Source organism: Perca flavescens, chromosome 12 (genome assembly GCF_004354835.1).
Source record: "Perca flavescens isolate YP-PL-M2 chromosome 12, PFLA_1.0, whole genome shotgun sequence".
Lineage (NCBI taxonomy): Eukaryota > Metazoa > Chordata > Actinopteri > Perciformes > Percidae > Perca > Perca flavescens.
Genome location: NC_041342.1, coordinates 5,891,569 through 5,907,794, shown reverse-complemented (window position 1 = coordinate 5,907,794; position 16,226 = coordinate 5,891,569). Strand labels below are relative to the sequence as shown.

Sequence of the window (16,226 nt, the reverse complement as noted above, 5' to 3'; positions counted from 1 at the left end):
GTGACGTAACAACAAAAAAACGTTGCTCGCGTGCACCGAAATCATGGCGGACGTTCATCTTCCATGACCGCAGAAACTGGCATATTAGGAAAGTTTATAACAGTTGCATTTCTAGTGGAAAATTGATAGGCCCTACTACAGTTGCGCTTTCTGTCTTCAGTGAAAGCATACAACCGTTAGTTTGTTAGTTAGTACCATAGGTTAGTACCTGTTTTTATATACAGTATGGTTACCTAGCAATCAAGGCTTGAAGACACCATTGACATATATATAAGACACCAAGTGGTAAACAGTTGTACGACATTCTATAAGAACTGCTAGGTGATTGGTTAGAATACTGAGCTTTGGGCTGGCAGTCGGGAGTTTGATTCCCCGATGAGGCGATCTTGTTTTTTTCATTTTGGATTAGATCATTTGCATGCAATTACGCAAATCAGGGCCCGCAAACGCGACATTCTTTTTTGCAGGGTGGTAGGGGAAGACTGATGAATATGCCTGCTCTGGTTGGGTTGGTTAGGTTTAGGCAAGATGACTGGGATTGGTTATGGTTAGGGTAAGAATGTCAAGGCGATAATATTCCAAAATGGTGTAATACATGAGTAGTATGGATAACTGTGTGTAAATGTCAATGTACTGTAAATGCACAGGGGTGCAAATAGCATACATTAATATTTGTACCAGACGGGGTATTAATAACACATTGCTGTGTGCACCGGCGGGTTACGAATAGCATTCATTTCTAATTGCACCAGGGTACGAATAGCACTTCTAATTGCACCAGGGTATGAATAGCATACCATTTTTTTTTTAACCCCAAGCCCACTTTCCCATATTGACAGCTGGCATTAAGCGGAGCATATTATGACGTTTGTATTGAAGTGATAAGTCATCCAGCAGCTTTTGCTCAAAGTAATTTATTCCTTGTGGCCAAATTATTTTTGTTTTTCACACATTGCTACATTATTACATGGCATTACTATAAAAAAACAAATCCTTTCAGGGGCTTCCAAAACTCACTGGAGTAAACATTTTAATTATCTCGTGCTTTGCCAGCATTGCACTGAAGGGTTACAAAAAAATGCAAATCATTTTGGAGAAACTTTTTTTAACATATATACATTAAAAGTAAACAATAAAATACAACAGTGAATATACATTTGTGATTAAAAGATCCTACATGTCTACTATCTTGCAGTAGTATATGTATGTATATGTATAATACTGTACATGCTCCACCAGGTCCCTGAGGCTCCGTTTTCCAAAGCAAATGGATGACCTCCTCACCACCCTCCATCTAAGTGAGTAAACTGCATTTAAATCTTTCAACTAGCGGATTGTGTGTTGGAGCTGATGGCAAACACAACATAACACCTCACTCAGTCTCTGCAGTGAGAAATAGATGCTGAAACGCAATCAAACTTCTCATTTAGATGCCGCGCCTGCAAGCAAGTCTGCTTTTCTTTTGCTACGTCTTTCCTCCTCGGGGTCCCGAGGAGATCAGTGATTGTCACGGTGCTTGTGATGGTGAGAGGACTGGAAATCTACCACAGGGAGATCCGCCCATCAGCCTGCACAGGGCCTCAAAGCCCCAGGAAACGGAGAAGAGAGGAAGAGGAGCGACGTCTCGCCCTTCATCCATCGACTGCAGGGTGCGGGGCGGCACTGGGGGGGGCGGAGAGACGTGGTGGAGAGGAGTGAGTGTGCGTTTGTGTGTGTTATAGAGAGAGAAAGTGCGAGTGTTTGTGTATGTCTACACACCTTTGGTCTGTGTGTACTCTTCCTGGCTGGGTTGACTGTAGGGGTCTGGCTGAAGATTTGAGGATATGAGCAGGGAGAAGGAGAGCAGCAAAACCTGGACATGAATAAAGACGGCAGGACAAAAACAGGCCAAGCACAGAAGACCGAGGACAGAGGGAAAGGACAGAAATCACAGGGGAAGAGGAAATTGAGTTATTAGGCATAATAAGGCATTATTAGGCTTTTTTTTTTTTTTTTGGCACAAAAAATGAGCGCAGGTTCTAACATTCTCCATTTAAATCTAAACGGTAATCATAGCCGTAATGGAGCACAGGCAGTGGTTGAGGCAAGACAAGGCAGCTTCATCTGGTAGAACATTTCAGCAACAAGCCCATTAAAAGTGCTTTACAGAAAACATTAAAAAGCGGTTAAAAACAATTTTTTAATAAACATTTGTTAAAGAAAATATATAGAAACGGCTCAAATAGAATAAGACAGGTATGAAATAAATACACAAATAAAAGTTGGTTTAATGATGCGCTCAGGTTAGGCACTGTAGTGTCTATTACATATCACTACCTTTATCTATTATTTAGTTGTTGCAGATGATGCTGTCTAAGCAAATTCCCAATCGTGTAAATCAATGTAATGTTGTGTTGTAATATCTCACCAGGATGCAGGTTCCTCTCTGTGCTGTTTTGCTGGAGCTGTTAGGAAGGAGAGCCTGTAGCCGGCTTAGCTGCTCCAGCAGATCACTGCAATTCAAATACAGACAGGAGGATGAAAGAGACTGTGTAAAATGTTCACACAAGGGGCCCAAGTTCCTTGAAATATAGGCCTAATGATTTCAGCGTCTGTGATCACTGGCAACTAAAAGGCACCACTTCAAAGGGTACTTTGTAGGGTTTATTTCCTGTGTTGTGAGATCGTGCCTACAGTGGAGTCAGGAATTGCGACGATTGAAAGAGGGTGCTGAGCTGCATTTGTGGAACTGTTTTTTTAAGCAGCAGTTGGCTCAAGTGCGTTACAGACCATTCGCTAAACCCCTCCCCTCTAACAGTGATTGTCCAGTCATAACTTAGCCACCGTACCTGGGGATGGCTGTGAAAATGTGGTTTTCAACCAAACCAAACACCATATATTTAAACTAATACCAAGAGTAATATCATGGCCAGGATTGCTGTTATTGATACTTTTTTTATTGTAAAAAGCTATGATATGGTGCTAAAAGACTCAAGCTGAAACTGAATGTCACGGGCAAAAGTCAGCAATGACATGTTTCTCCTTCTTATGATAGTGGCTTAGATATGATGTAGGGGAGGGATATCATGTATGTAACCATCAAAGCATATATAATACCTGTTTTACAGGGTCTTTATTTTAATACAAGTCAGCTGGAAACTGCGTTAGCCATGGCGCTAACGTTAGCTTAATTAATAATCTACAGCTGATCAAATCTGTCAGTGTTATCATTTCAGATGGCAGAATATTGGTTTAAGTCATTATTAAAAGAAAAAATGATTATGACAGCAGTCAGTGATTCCAGCCTTCTAGCATTTTCTCTGTTCTACATCACTGCTGATTGTCAGCTGTATTGTGATGGGCGTTTTCCAATTTTTCTGTCATTTTTATGAAAAGAAAAACCAAATTGAAAGTAACAAAAAGAGCACTCAGTAAGGATAATAACCATTAGTTGCGGCCCTTGTTGGCTGATTTGAGGACTCACTTGTTAGTCTCCTCCAACTGCTGGACCCTTCCCTGCAGCTTGACGTTGTGAGCACGGCATGCAGACACCCTGAAAGAGACAGAAGAGAAAGAGAGGGGAAATATAGATAACATGAGCAAAGAAGGGTATCATATAATACACATAATAATGTTATGATGTTGTATTTTCTCCCCTTTGTTTCTTTCTTTGCCAATATCCGTGTTATCTCACACCCCATATCCAGTCTAGAAGACTCCACTATTCTGAGATGAATCACTGATGGCAAATTTTAGAGTCCAGTGGTACAATCATCTAAAGCTCAGCATGAGTAAGATCAAGCAGTCCGACAAATAACAGGAGGGGACCCTGATAATCAAACCTGGACTGGTCTGACACACTGAGTCATGTCGGGGATATTGCAGCATTGCCCTTTTTTTTTTTTTTTAAGCCTTTCAACATATGAATCAAACTACAAGCTCTACCACTCTGCACTGTTTGCGGAGGTGTGATGCGGAGGAAGAGCTAACATAGGGGAGGCAGGCAGGATTAACAAATTTGGTGACAAAGGCTGGCTGTGTGATAGGGCTCATTTTGCACAGCCTGGAGGCAGATGAAGAGGAGGAGGACTAAACTGAGCTCCATCTTGGCAAAACCTCCTGCCGCCTAATGTCCGCTCCAGCTGCAACACAGAGTGGTTGAGCTGCTAGTTTGGGCTGCTGGCTATCACACTATACTGTGTTTCTGTCCTACCCCAGATCAGACTAAGACACAGCTGCACTGTTTATGTACAATTTTCTGATTGTGCTGGAAACTCTTTACATTCTTTATATATTATATGTCCGTCCTTAGCTACCTATTTCATACTTTTCTTTTACAAATATGTTTGCTACACTAGACATGACTGAATCTCCTTCTATTAGTCCATATGTATATGGAAGTCACGGATTGTAACTAAGTACATTTACTCAAGTACTGTACTTAAGTACAAATTTAAGGTACTTTACTTGATTCTTTTCTTTTCCTGCCACTTTCTACTTCTACTCTGCTACATTTCAGAGAGAAATATTGTACTTTTTACTCCACTACATTCATCTGACAGCTTTAGTTACTAGTTACTTTACAAATTAGGTTTTTGCACATAAAACACATTAGTTTATAAAAAAAGAGATGTTTTATTATAAATTAAACTACCCATCAACATACAGGCAACAGGTACAGCTGAAATGATTAACCGATTAAACTTTTAGTTGATTAACAGAACTGTTTTGATTGTTTCCAGTCTCTAAAATGAGGATTTTTCTGCATTGAGTATTTTTACTTTTAATACTTCAAGTACATTTTCCTGATGATACTTACATATTTATACTTAAGTAACATTTCCAAAGCAGGACTTTTATTTGTATCTGTTATAACAGAGTATTTTCACAGTGTGGTATTAGTACTTTTACTTAGGTAAAGGATCTGAATACTTCTTCCACCACTGGTGCTGTATATGGTCACAATCTACAATATGTTTTGTTTACAATCAGGATAATTGCAATTGCGGGAGATTGAGACTGTTGACTGAAAATGTTAATTATTAAAAATATCAGTGGATAGTTGAAGTAAAAAATCTGCAGGGTACTTTTGGTCCTTTTCACCACACAGCTCTTTGTCTTTTTATTCTAAACAAACCATCTCTGTTGTACTGTGAATTTTTTCTGTAAGGAAAACACTCGATGAACACTGGATATCAGCAAAAGTTAAAGCTTCCATGAAGTCTGCTTCCTCAACAATGATAAAAAAAATTGTAAATTGGACATTTTCTTTAAAAATGTTCCCTTCCTAATCAAGTGTATGGAAACTGGTTCAATGTAGAGTGCTTTAGTTCAGAGCACAACAACTGACTAGAAATACAAGTTTCTTTTTCTAGCCCAGTGTATGCAGAGATGAGGATGCGGAGTGCAGTCGGCTCCTACCTTCCCTCCAGATTTTGAACATATTCCCTCTTCTTCTTCCGACTTTCTTGAGCTGAGCGCTTGTTGCGGATTTTCCGCTGGATCTTCTTCAAAACCCTCTCTTCAAACTTGTCAGGGTGATGAAACACATGGGAGGATAGGGACAAGAGAGAATCAAGAAGAAAGGGGTATAAGAGAGGAAACTAGGTTGAAGGGGTGGGGGAGGGGGGGGCGGCAACTGGCAGAGGTTGTGTAACTGGGGATACAGATTCAGATTTTGATGCATGTGTGTGCCAGAGAGAGGAGGAAGTGTGTGTGTGTGTGTGTGTGTGTGTGTGTGTGTGTGTGTGTGTGTGTGTGTGTGTGTGTGTGTGTGTGTGTGTGTGTGTACCTTGGACAGGGGCAGTTTGCTGGGCAAGTTCACCCCTTCTTTAGCCAGAAGCTTCTTCTCATCCTCATTAAGAACAAGCTCTTGCAAGGAATTCTGGGGGAATCGCTGCGCCTGCGAACCAGATGGACAGAATATACCAAGAGGCGGCACTGGAGTGGAGCAGTTCATAAAATTCTGTTAATTTTGTGCAAAGTGTTCTCTATTGCTCTCAGAGTGGGACAGGTCATGACAAAAATGTCTCAATTATTCAGAGAAGCAATGGACCGTACAGTTCACTCATATTTCATTTATTCAGAGGACTGAGACTGAAATATTTTTTATTTAATGTCCCCATTGGTAAGAAAGTTTAACAAGTCTCATTCTTTTAGCAGAAATATTCAACTCTTCTCTCCTTACTGTCTGTCCCGGACTGGAAAGCAGCAGGTCCTTCACTGTGAGAGGCTGACTGGACGACAGAGGGGAGGTTTGGCTCCTAGTGAGGTAGTGTGCAATACCCAACTGCTCCTGGAGGTCATCGGACTCCCAGCCTGCAGATCAAATAAAAACAGCAGGTGATGATTCACAAAATTGCCCCTAATACCATTTATACAAAGAAAATGCTTGGAATAGACCTCTGTGACTGCAGCACCCTGCTGTTATTTACAAAACACTTTACAAAATATATGTCATAGCCCACTTTTTCTGTTTGATATCTTTGTGTTGTTGCAGATGTGGTTTGCTTAGTCAATGTTAAAGTATGTTAGCACCGAGAGTTCAATAATCAGCGATGTGAAAGGGACCGTTAACTGTCAAGATGCTCAGTTAAAGCACAAATGGATAGATGTCACATGAAGTCTTTGATTTACTGTATACCTGACAGTCCAGTGCCCTGGTTCACCAGCTGATTGGACGAACGCATTACGTGGGTCTGGCATCTCCCGAATTTCATTTCCAACCATAATGGTGGCTTGTTCGGAATACGATCGCATATTTTACAAAAATAGTTAATCGTCAGGCTCATCCCGCTCGTCATTTCCGGTAATTTGTCACTGAGTCCGACTGCCCACTGGCCGATTGAACATGTCAAATCAGCCCAAATGAAGGCCGACGGCTCCTCTGACCTACGACGGCACGGGACACACCGAACCTTCGCCAGACTGTCCGACGGCCGATAATCGGGTTGGTGTGTCAGCGCCTTAACGTGACATTATGTTCACTATTGAAACAATCTACCGTTTCCTGGATCACTGTAGTTGCAAGTTTCCCGTTTTTTTTTCTCCCCAGTATAAAATGCTAGTATAATACATCATACTTTTCCTTTTTACTCCAAGTCTTGTCTTACCTAGATCAATGGAAACGTCAGACGTCTTTACATTTGGTGGTAGCTTGTACTTCGGAGCTGGAGGCTGAGGGAAAGACCGTGTATCAAAGGCTGGAAAGGCTGTGCAGAAGGGCGGGTGAAAGCTGTCTTTGGGATCTGTCGGGGTGTCCTCGTTGATGCCACTGTCAGTGGTGCAGGGTGACCACAGGGGGGACGTTGGAGCCGAGGAGGAAACGCTTCCACCCAGCAGGGAGTCCAGGAAGTCATCAGCAGCACTTCCCTCGGTGCTCAGGGTCTGAGGGGAAAGAGGGTATGCAAGCATTTTCCCATGACGCCACCACTGCTGAATATCCCGGCTTAATCAAATAACCATATTCCCACACAAGCACAGACAAGAACACAAACACGCCAGTCATTCAATTCCTTGAGCTCATTTTCCCGTGACTGTTTGTCTCATTGATGTCACTCACAGTTGTAACCATACAGGGAAACTCAATGAAACGGAATGAGCTCCTATATATCCCAAGATCCAGCTCAATAACCCATGACCCCTGTTGAGAATCCAGATCACACTCTGCAGTCAGATTTCGATAATGAGATTTGTGTGACTCTGCTCAGGAGCGGATTGTGCAGAATGACGGCCGTACTCACGTCATGAATTGTGATAGTCCATGATTGGTTGCTGTGGCAACCGGTGGTTTCATCTGTGTTCCTGAGCAGGTGGTCAATGAGGTCCATCCCACCAGGAACCTGAAACGAAGAACTACTCTGAGCAATGGGTCTGAAGTGGAGGTGTTCCACAGTTTTTTTTTTTTTTTATAGGAAAAGCTGTATTGCCAGCCTTGTAGCACCCAATAATGTTTTAAATTCCTGAAAATGTAATAACGCCTGAAGATATATTAACATTTCAACTTGATCGACAATGTAATAAAACCCAATAATGTAATAACTTGACCAATAATGTAATAAAAAGTCCTGACTGATATAACATTGTCGCCGATAATGTAATACCTTTCAGGTGGGTCACTTTTTTTTTTAAACTGATGATTTTGACAGATAATGTCATAATGTAAAAAAAAAAATTATCTTATCTAGCACGGCAGCTGGATTCTCTCGATAATATGAGAGAATGGCAGAATCACATAACACACAAAAATCCATTTTGTCCAGGCCATGGGTGTATTATAAAAAAAGTCCAGGCCCTCAGGAAGTTCGTTCAGCCTTGCAGCCATTTTTTTTTCAGTGGCCACAACAAAAAATCCCCCTGAGGCCCAAAAAGTATTTACCCCGTTACCACCATTGAAAAAGAAGCGTCTGTAAAACTCATGCCAGAACACCAAAAAGTGCTTGATTCTGACTTTCTATTATGAATTCTTATTTCCATGGACTCTGTTACGTGAAAAACTTCCCTAGAGCTGAGAAAAGACTTAAAAACCTGCAACGTCACCACAATGTAAAGTCTATGGGCCGAGCGTGAACTCGCGAGCGTGGCCAGCGGGATAAACACTACTGCGCTGCCGAACTGAATAGGCGCCGTTTTGGATCCGGTATCCAGTTATTATTATACATCTATGCTGATGAATATATGCAGCAGTGTTTCTCCTGCTGCCTGCCAGGTATCTTTTGAAAGTGCCTGCTCTTTTTCAAACAGTTTCCAATGAAGGCTTCTCAGATGGTGCTGTGTAACAAACCATCTGACGTGTCAGGTTAGTAAACTCTAGACTTTATGTAGAATTTGACATTTACAACAGATGGTAAGTGGTACATTGTTATCAGGCAAAGCGAGTGAGCGTTGAAGGCAAAACAGTCAATTCAATCTCCATGAAATATACTTTTTTATCTGAGTCAACAGTGATTCTTATTGAAAAGATGTTATTACAATATCAGTCAGGACATTTTATTACATTATTGGTCAAGTTATTACACTATTGGGTTTTATTACATTTGATCATGTTAAGTTCATTTTATTACATCAGGAAATGATTACATTAGTGAGTGCTACAAGCCTGTGTGCTCTTACTGCTTGTTTCTAAACAATATGACTCATATCTTCAGTTTGGGTGTTGCAAGCTCAGGTTGCTCAATCCCACACAAATCACTTAACTTTTACTTTTATCCACTTTAATCTTCTTTAAAACTGTTAATTTTCTTGACGCACACTCTATACACTACAGTCTGAATCATTCACTCAGACACAAACCAGTTATCCGATTACAAATCTGTCTTACCTCGTCTGTGTTCAGAGTCATAATTCCAACACGAGAGCAAAAGCGGATGAAATTACAGTGAAACGATCCAGCAGGATTAAAAATACACAACCAGATCAATACGTTCCTCTCTGAGACTTTGACGTTTGAGACGAACGCCTGAGTCTGTTATAAGGGAAAAAGTTGAAAGTCTATCTCACACAACTGTATTCCCCAAACCCAGCTGATCACTGTCCAATCAAATGTTTAGCAGACAGCTGAAGGAGCCAATCAGCACAAAACAAAGACTCATTGACATATTCATTACTGTTTACAGGTAGCCTAGAGTGACCTTTGATGTCATCATGATAAGGATTTGATTCCCTGGGTGGTTTCACATTCATTTTTTGTTGGGCAGGGTTGATTTAGAGTTATTATTTTTTATTGCTTTCAAAGGCACAAGTTGGAGAAAGTCACGTTTTTAACATCATCAGACCTTTCAGTAGAAAGCTTAAGTTTTATTTAAAGAGATTTTTGCCTGATCCATCACTCAGGGTGATACAAACTCACTAATGAGGGAAGCTCTTTTCTTCACTCATCATCTTCACTTATGCTTGAAATCAAACTGATTATTTCACGATTATTATGAATATCAATAGGTAAATATAATTATTTCCCACTCAGTTCTGGGGACTGGGAGCCCCACCATCATAAGACAGTTAACAAGAGATGCACCAGACAAAACATAGTTATGCCATTTCTCAAATATGTTTATTTTTAGCAGTGCTACCAGTGTGGCTATACGGACAGCAGAGTATATACTGTATATATATATATATATATATATATATATATATATATATATATATATATATATATATATATCAACAACTATTAGATGGATTTGGATACAGCTATTTATTCATAGTCCTCAGAGGATGACTCATACACTTTGGTGATCCCCTGACTTTTACAGCACCATGAGGTTGACATTAGTGGTTTTGAGTGAAATGTCTCGACAACTATTGGATGGATTGCCATGAAATTTGGTTGCAAGTGGGCATTGCCTTGTTTTAAAGGGACACGGGCAAAAAAAAATTGGATACAACTGCCATTTCACACTTTTTAGAAAGTCCGCCAAACATTTACAACACTCACTCTAAATTCAATTTAAGTATGTAAACTTTTTCTTTTCGTGTCTATTAAAGAGACACTCTGTGGAGTTTCCATCTATTACTAAAGTTGAACAATGACAATGTATTTTTGCTTTTCTATAGACCTCACCACAGCTTACCATGTCTCATCGTTATAGCCATAATTAGGAGCATCTGTTTCGAAGAATACACACCATAAAGCAAATAAATTACGTAACATGTTCTCTGAGCAGTAACACACGAGGAACATGCACAGTTGTAAAGACATATCTAACTATTATCACAGTGGGGAGGGACTCTTTTAGTGGCAGAGCTATGATACTTGTCTTCAGTTCAGAAAAAGTAGAATCACTAGTCTGTAGTCTAGTTTTCAGAATGAATACCATCAACACAATCCTGCCATCACTCTCTCGATATCAAAGTATTGTTACACTAGGGAACAGGACTCTTTGTAGATCTGGGAGCTCAAATAATTGAAAGCCATTTTCTTTTCTCTTCAGATGATTTCTTCTGACATTTTTACCTTCATCAGACATCAGTAGACCGAGACGTGAAATATTTTCTTTTGATTTTTTAAAGTTTCTTTTTCTCTGGGTCCCCTAGAAATTCAGATTCAGGCCTGCATTTTTATATGGCGCGAACCTCTGGGAGTAATTTTTCTGTATAAACTACATCTGCATGACATAATGTGAATAAATCAAACTCTGAAGCAGCTCTGAAGGGTTAGATGTCAACACTTTGTGGAGACAGACATTCATTTTACAGCTCACGTGGGCTTTCAGAGAGTCTTTGCAGTATAAGAATACAATTCAAGAATCTCTTATGTTGAAAAATAAATAAATACATAAGGTTATAATTTACCAGTAAAAGGTTCAAGGTTAGTAAAATGAATCCCCTTGGAGCCAGTGTAAGTTATGGTTTCGTTAGTCTGGATCGACGACGGTTCATTCACGGGATTGTTCGAGTGCCGCCCGGAAGTTCCGCCGGATGTCCCTTAATTTTCGGCCAGGTGTCCTTCACCTTCCGTTTTCTTTGTGTAAACTGACGTTAAACTCTGGACCGTGCAACAATGCAGGCCTGCTTGGTTCTTTGGGGGAATGATTGTAAAGATTTACAAAGAATATGTTTACTGCATTCACTCTCTAACTGGGATGTTTTGGGACCGATTGGTGGGATTGCTATGGACAAAGTACACACATACATGGTTGAATATATCTTACCAGTGTGACGCTCACTGGTAAGAGCAAATTATATTCAACCATGTATCCAGCTAATTTAAATAGCTCAGGTTTACTGTATTGTGTGAACAGTTAACTTCATTTAATATTGTATTTGGCGTTTTCCTTTACGGGGTGCAAATTTTCCGCCTAAACAAGTTCCTTCCTCAGACCATTTTGCACAGCAACCGTCGCTGCATCCAAGTAATTGCGATTGGTTTAAAGAGATGCAAACAACCCCCTGACTGTTTTTCTCCTGACCAGGAGTGTATGCTCCTGTTGCCAGAGCTCCTTCCACAGCGCTGAGGAGATAGGTCTGGCAATGTGAGACTTTAGTTTCACTGATTCATGAAGTACCAGGTCTGATGGATCCATTTCTATTTAAACCATATGCAGTCATATTATCCCTCAGTCTTTCAAGCTCTTGCCCGAAATGTATTTGTGTATTTGTTGTTGTAGTTGTATCTATGACAGAGAGCCCAGTATTATCAGTGCTGTAATAAGAAGTAATCGCATGGCAGCGGAGCTCTGCTATCTTTATTGTTGTTCTATCTTAGATTAAAGAGTTTCAAAGTACATGCAGATATTATCTAACCAGGACAAGCATATATCTGGATATCACTAATATGTTGCAGTTCAGTACAGATAATTGCTGTGCTATTATTGCAGATTGCTGATGATATCATACTGTAAATCCATATCATCGTGTCCATTTGGATGCATGTGACTGAGGAGCAAGAAGAGTTACATCCACTCATGGGTATATTTAAAGGAAAGGATAAATTCAACATTTCTTGAAGTGATTCACCAAATAACATGAAATGTACCATGAAATCACAATCAAGCTGCTGAATTTTTCCCCAATGACTTTATTACACCAGCACATATACGTATGAGTGCAACATGAATCCACCAAAAATGATCTTACAGTTCACACAGTTTTCTTTCCTCGACAAGGAAGTATGAAATTGAAAAAGGCACGTGTTGAAAATACTATGTTGATCTGGTGGGTAAAGGAAAGTTACAGCTATGAATCCAGATAGACCTCTTTTTCACATCCATGGACAGGTAAGAAGCAGAGAATGTGCTCTAAGAATACAGCGTTATCACTCCACCTATCGTAAAATGCATGTTGGATGGCTCTTATCTGGAACTTAGTGATAACTGATGTGCACAAAATGATTCAGTACCTGCAGCTTGTGGGAAATTCCCTGTGTGTCCCAAATAAGAGAAAGAAAAGCAATTTTGTGCTGTGTGAAGTGAAATTAGTTACTTAAGTGTGTAGCACCGCTTAACTGGTAAACCCCTAAATTCAGTTTTAGGAAATGAAGATTAAACACACGCCAACACAACATGGTAGCAGTTCAGCACGTTTTCATCTCCCATTATTCTTTAATGTCATTTACACAAGATAACGGCCCCGCCCTGTGTGATAGAGCCGGGTTGGGACAAATGGGGGCTCATCCGTGCTTTCTCTTTTGTTTCACAACCCGGCTCATAGGCTGTGACAAAAACAGGGAAACATGAGAGTAGGCTGCCAAGAGGTAACATATATTTAAACAACAAAATCAATTATTAAAAACAACATAACATAATATAACAATATAGAAGAAAAAAAAATACATGCAGCCGCTTCATGCCACAGGCCTGCCCGAGAGAGTGAACTGCTGACAGCAGGAGCCAGAAATAGCACTCCGACCCAGGTGCAGCCATAGACAGTATATAAAATGAACCAACAGATCCCGTTGCTCTGGACGGAGACCAGTGAAGGATTTTAGAAACACTTTTCCGGTGAGCACTGAGCGTTACTACTGCACAGCCTCCAACTGAGAGAGACGTAAATGTGACGTGAGCAACCTGTCTGAAAGTTGTAAGTCTTCTGGTAGCTGTGCCAAGAGAAATCTCAATCATTCCGACAGAGAGTGTAGGTATATGTAAGGAGGTAACATGGACACACCTGGACACAGGCTAATTATTGCTAACTAAAATGCTAGTTAACATTAGTAATTAAACTTAAACAGCTAATGCAAGTCGAAACTGCCTGCGAGCTTCTCCTGTACTACGGTAATTCCTCTACTATGCGACAGTAAGTCATTATGTTATGACACAATCGTTAGCCTATTTTTACAAAAACGTCTGCTACGGAGCCATAACGTGAGATAAAAGGTAATGGAGCCTTTTATACATTGTTGTGTTTTTTTTAGAAATAAACAATGGACAAATAAAGTCTTTAAACGCTTCAGATGCAAAGTTGTTTGCTATCAAAGTGACGTCAAAATGAATGGTAGTCAATGGAATGCTAACAGCGGGTGAGCGTTTGGTAGCATCAAAATGGCGCCATAGAAGCTATGAGTAGCGGGCATGGATGTATTAAGAGAACTGGATACAGTGTTCAGCGGGAAGCGCTGTACGTTCCAATGAGAGTGCTCAAAAGTGCATAAAGCAAACATGGAGCTCGGATCTTCCGCATTGTTGGCCCATGACGTCACGATGGACACGCGCACTAGCAACAATTTGTTTGTGTTGTCTTAGCAACCGGTAGCAACATGCTCGTTCATGAGCTTCTCTCTCGTGTCTCTTACAAGTGGCGAACTCATGAACTTGCCGTTTTCATTGTCTAAAATATTCACTAACGTTAAACATTGTGTTTTCGTTGTTCCCAATCGTTTACATGCTTAGCTAAATAAATGATAGATGTATTTAGCTAGACAACCAAGGAGATTTAATAATTATGTTGTGCTACTAGCTAGCTACTAACTAGTGCTAGCAGTTTCGTGAACAAAGCTCATCATACAGCATACAACCCTCGGATGTATCATAACAGAGAACCAAGGCAATGTAATCACTATGCCTGTAGTAACGTTATGTAGGCATATAGCTAGCTATGTAGCTATCGATCTTAATACAGCCATGCTCGCTACCCCTGATGTTAGCAACTAGCTAGTTAGCCAATAGCCCCGCCAGTTTGGGAAACGCTAATGACGTTACATCCATGTAACAGGCTTTACAGCATACATACATCCCTTGGATGTATCATAACTTCATAAGATAATACCATGGACGTATTAATAGAACACATGGTGAATTACAAACGTTAGCTATATCCATTATTACAGCTAGCTAGCTACATGAGCTCGCCCACTCATGTGAGTTGGCGGGAGCAGTTCCGTGGGTCTGCTTGCGTCCATTATGCGCGTTCATCATGCTAAATTTAATAATTCTGGATTCGCTTTTAGTGAATGTTAAAAATGTGGAAAACATGACGTTTTAAACAAGGACCCTTTGAGTGTTTGGGCTGGTAAGTTGATATACCCCAAAACAATTTATCTGCTGAAATATTGAAGTTTCTTTCGCCATGCAAAGTCTATGTGAAAAGTCTTTCTGGGCCATGGGGTGCAGTACCACCCCGATCCGCTAAGCCCATGGTGGCTTTTAGACATGGTGCTCTTCCTTGGTAGCGGGGAGAGGCTTACCCCCTTGGGTGCAGCTCATCAGCAGTAATCAGCACACAAGACCCTGGCAAACAAACACAGGGCCACCTAGTGGCAGGGAGGCTGGGGTCATCACATTATCCTTAACTTAAAGGTAAAATCTGGCGCAAAATGAACTTAGGGGTTAATAACACGTGTACCGAGTTTGACTGTTCTCTGAGATATGTTTTCATGCTAATCGAATGTGACCAGTTTTATCGCAAACCGCTAATTAGCTTATAATAATAATACATAATAATGTAAAAAGAAATAGCTATTTCTATACCACTAACAAGGCTCTAAATAGCACCACACTTCCACGGTAGCATAATGAGGGTCCCTACATGTCAACCGAAGCATTGAGAACTTTGTAAGTGTACAGACAGTTTATTAAAAAGATAGTTTATAAAGACAGTACCTTTCACATATACAGCTGGTCACCATCTTGGGAAAATAGTCTGACCAGTCGAACGACGTGCAACGTGAGCTGAACTGTCACGTGGAATCTCCCATGGTCCGTTGTTTCCATGTAATTACATTTCACAAACGTAATTCCTATCGACCCATTGGGAAACCACGGACCGTGGGAGATTTCAAGTGACAGTTCAGCTCACGTTGTACGGGCGTTCGCATTTGCGCCGGATTTGTCCTTTAAGTGTTACGTAGGTGGCTTCTTGACTGCAGGACTTGTGAAGAATGTAAAGATACAACTGGGAATTTGTTTCAATCCCTTAGGTTTTTGGTCAGCTCTCACATTTCCTTAAAGCGCTTGACCTGCAGTGACCCCTTACTAATTTTTAGTCTAAATTCAAGTCAGTTTCTGCAGTGTTCCCCAGGGAAGGGATGCAAAATATACAAATATGTCATTGGTATAGAAACCAATATTTAAATCATGCCCAATGTATAGTGGTGAAATATATATAGATTTGAACATCTAATCCTACAGTTTGAACAGACTTTTATTATTCAGTATTCTATGGTGGCCGACAGGGGCAAACGCCCTGCAACTTAAGAAAACACACGCAAATAGACAAAACACAAGCAAATTAAGAAAACAACTTCATTAATTTGACAACACATGTGCAGCATTCAGCAAACGCGCTGCAAATACACACAACACAACCAAATA

At 40.5% G+C, this 16,226-nt stretch overlaps 1 protein-coding gene across 2 annotated transcripts in view; it reads right to left on the bottom strand.

The window, feature by feature from the left end:
* Nucleotides 1–942: 942 nt before the first annotated feature.
* Nucleotides 943–16,226, bottom strand: part of LOC114564901 (cyclic AMP-responsive element-binding protein 3-like protein 3-A) — a 21,867-nt gene continuing 6,583 nt past the window's right edge. For both annotated transcript variants that reach the window (XM_028592565.1, XM_028592564.1), the window contains exons 3-11: nt 7,722–7,820; nt 7,092–7,365; nt 6,167–6,297; nt 5,771–5,881; nt 5,401–5,507; nt 3,464–3,532; nt 2,408–2,492; nt 1,759–1,852; nt 943–1,662 (exon numbers count right to left, since the gene is read on the bottom strand). In XM_028592565.1, the coding sequence (XP_028448366.1) occupies nt 1,508–1,662; nt 1,759–1,852; nt 2,408–2,492; nt 3,464–3,532; nt 5,401–5,507; nt 5,771–5,881; nt 6,167–6,297; nt 7,092–7,365; nt 7,722–7,808 (1,113 nt within the window). In that variant the 5' untranslated portion in view covers nt 7,809–7,820 and the 3' untranslated portion in view covers nt 943–1,507. The remainder of the gene's footprint in view (nt 1,663–1,758; nt 1,853–2,407; nt 2,493–3,463; nt 3,533–5,400; nt 5,508–5,770; nt 5,882–6,166; nt 6,298–7,091; nt 7,366–7,721; nt 7,821–16,226) is intronic.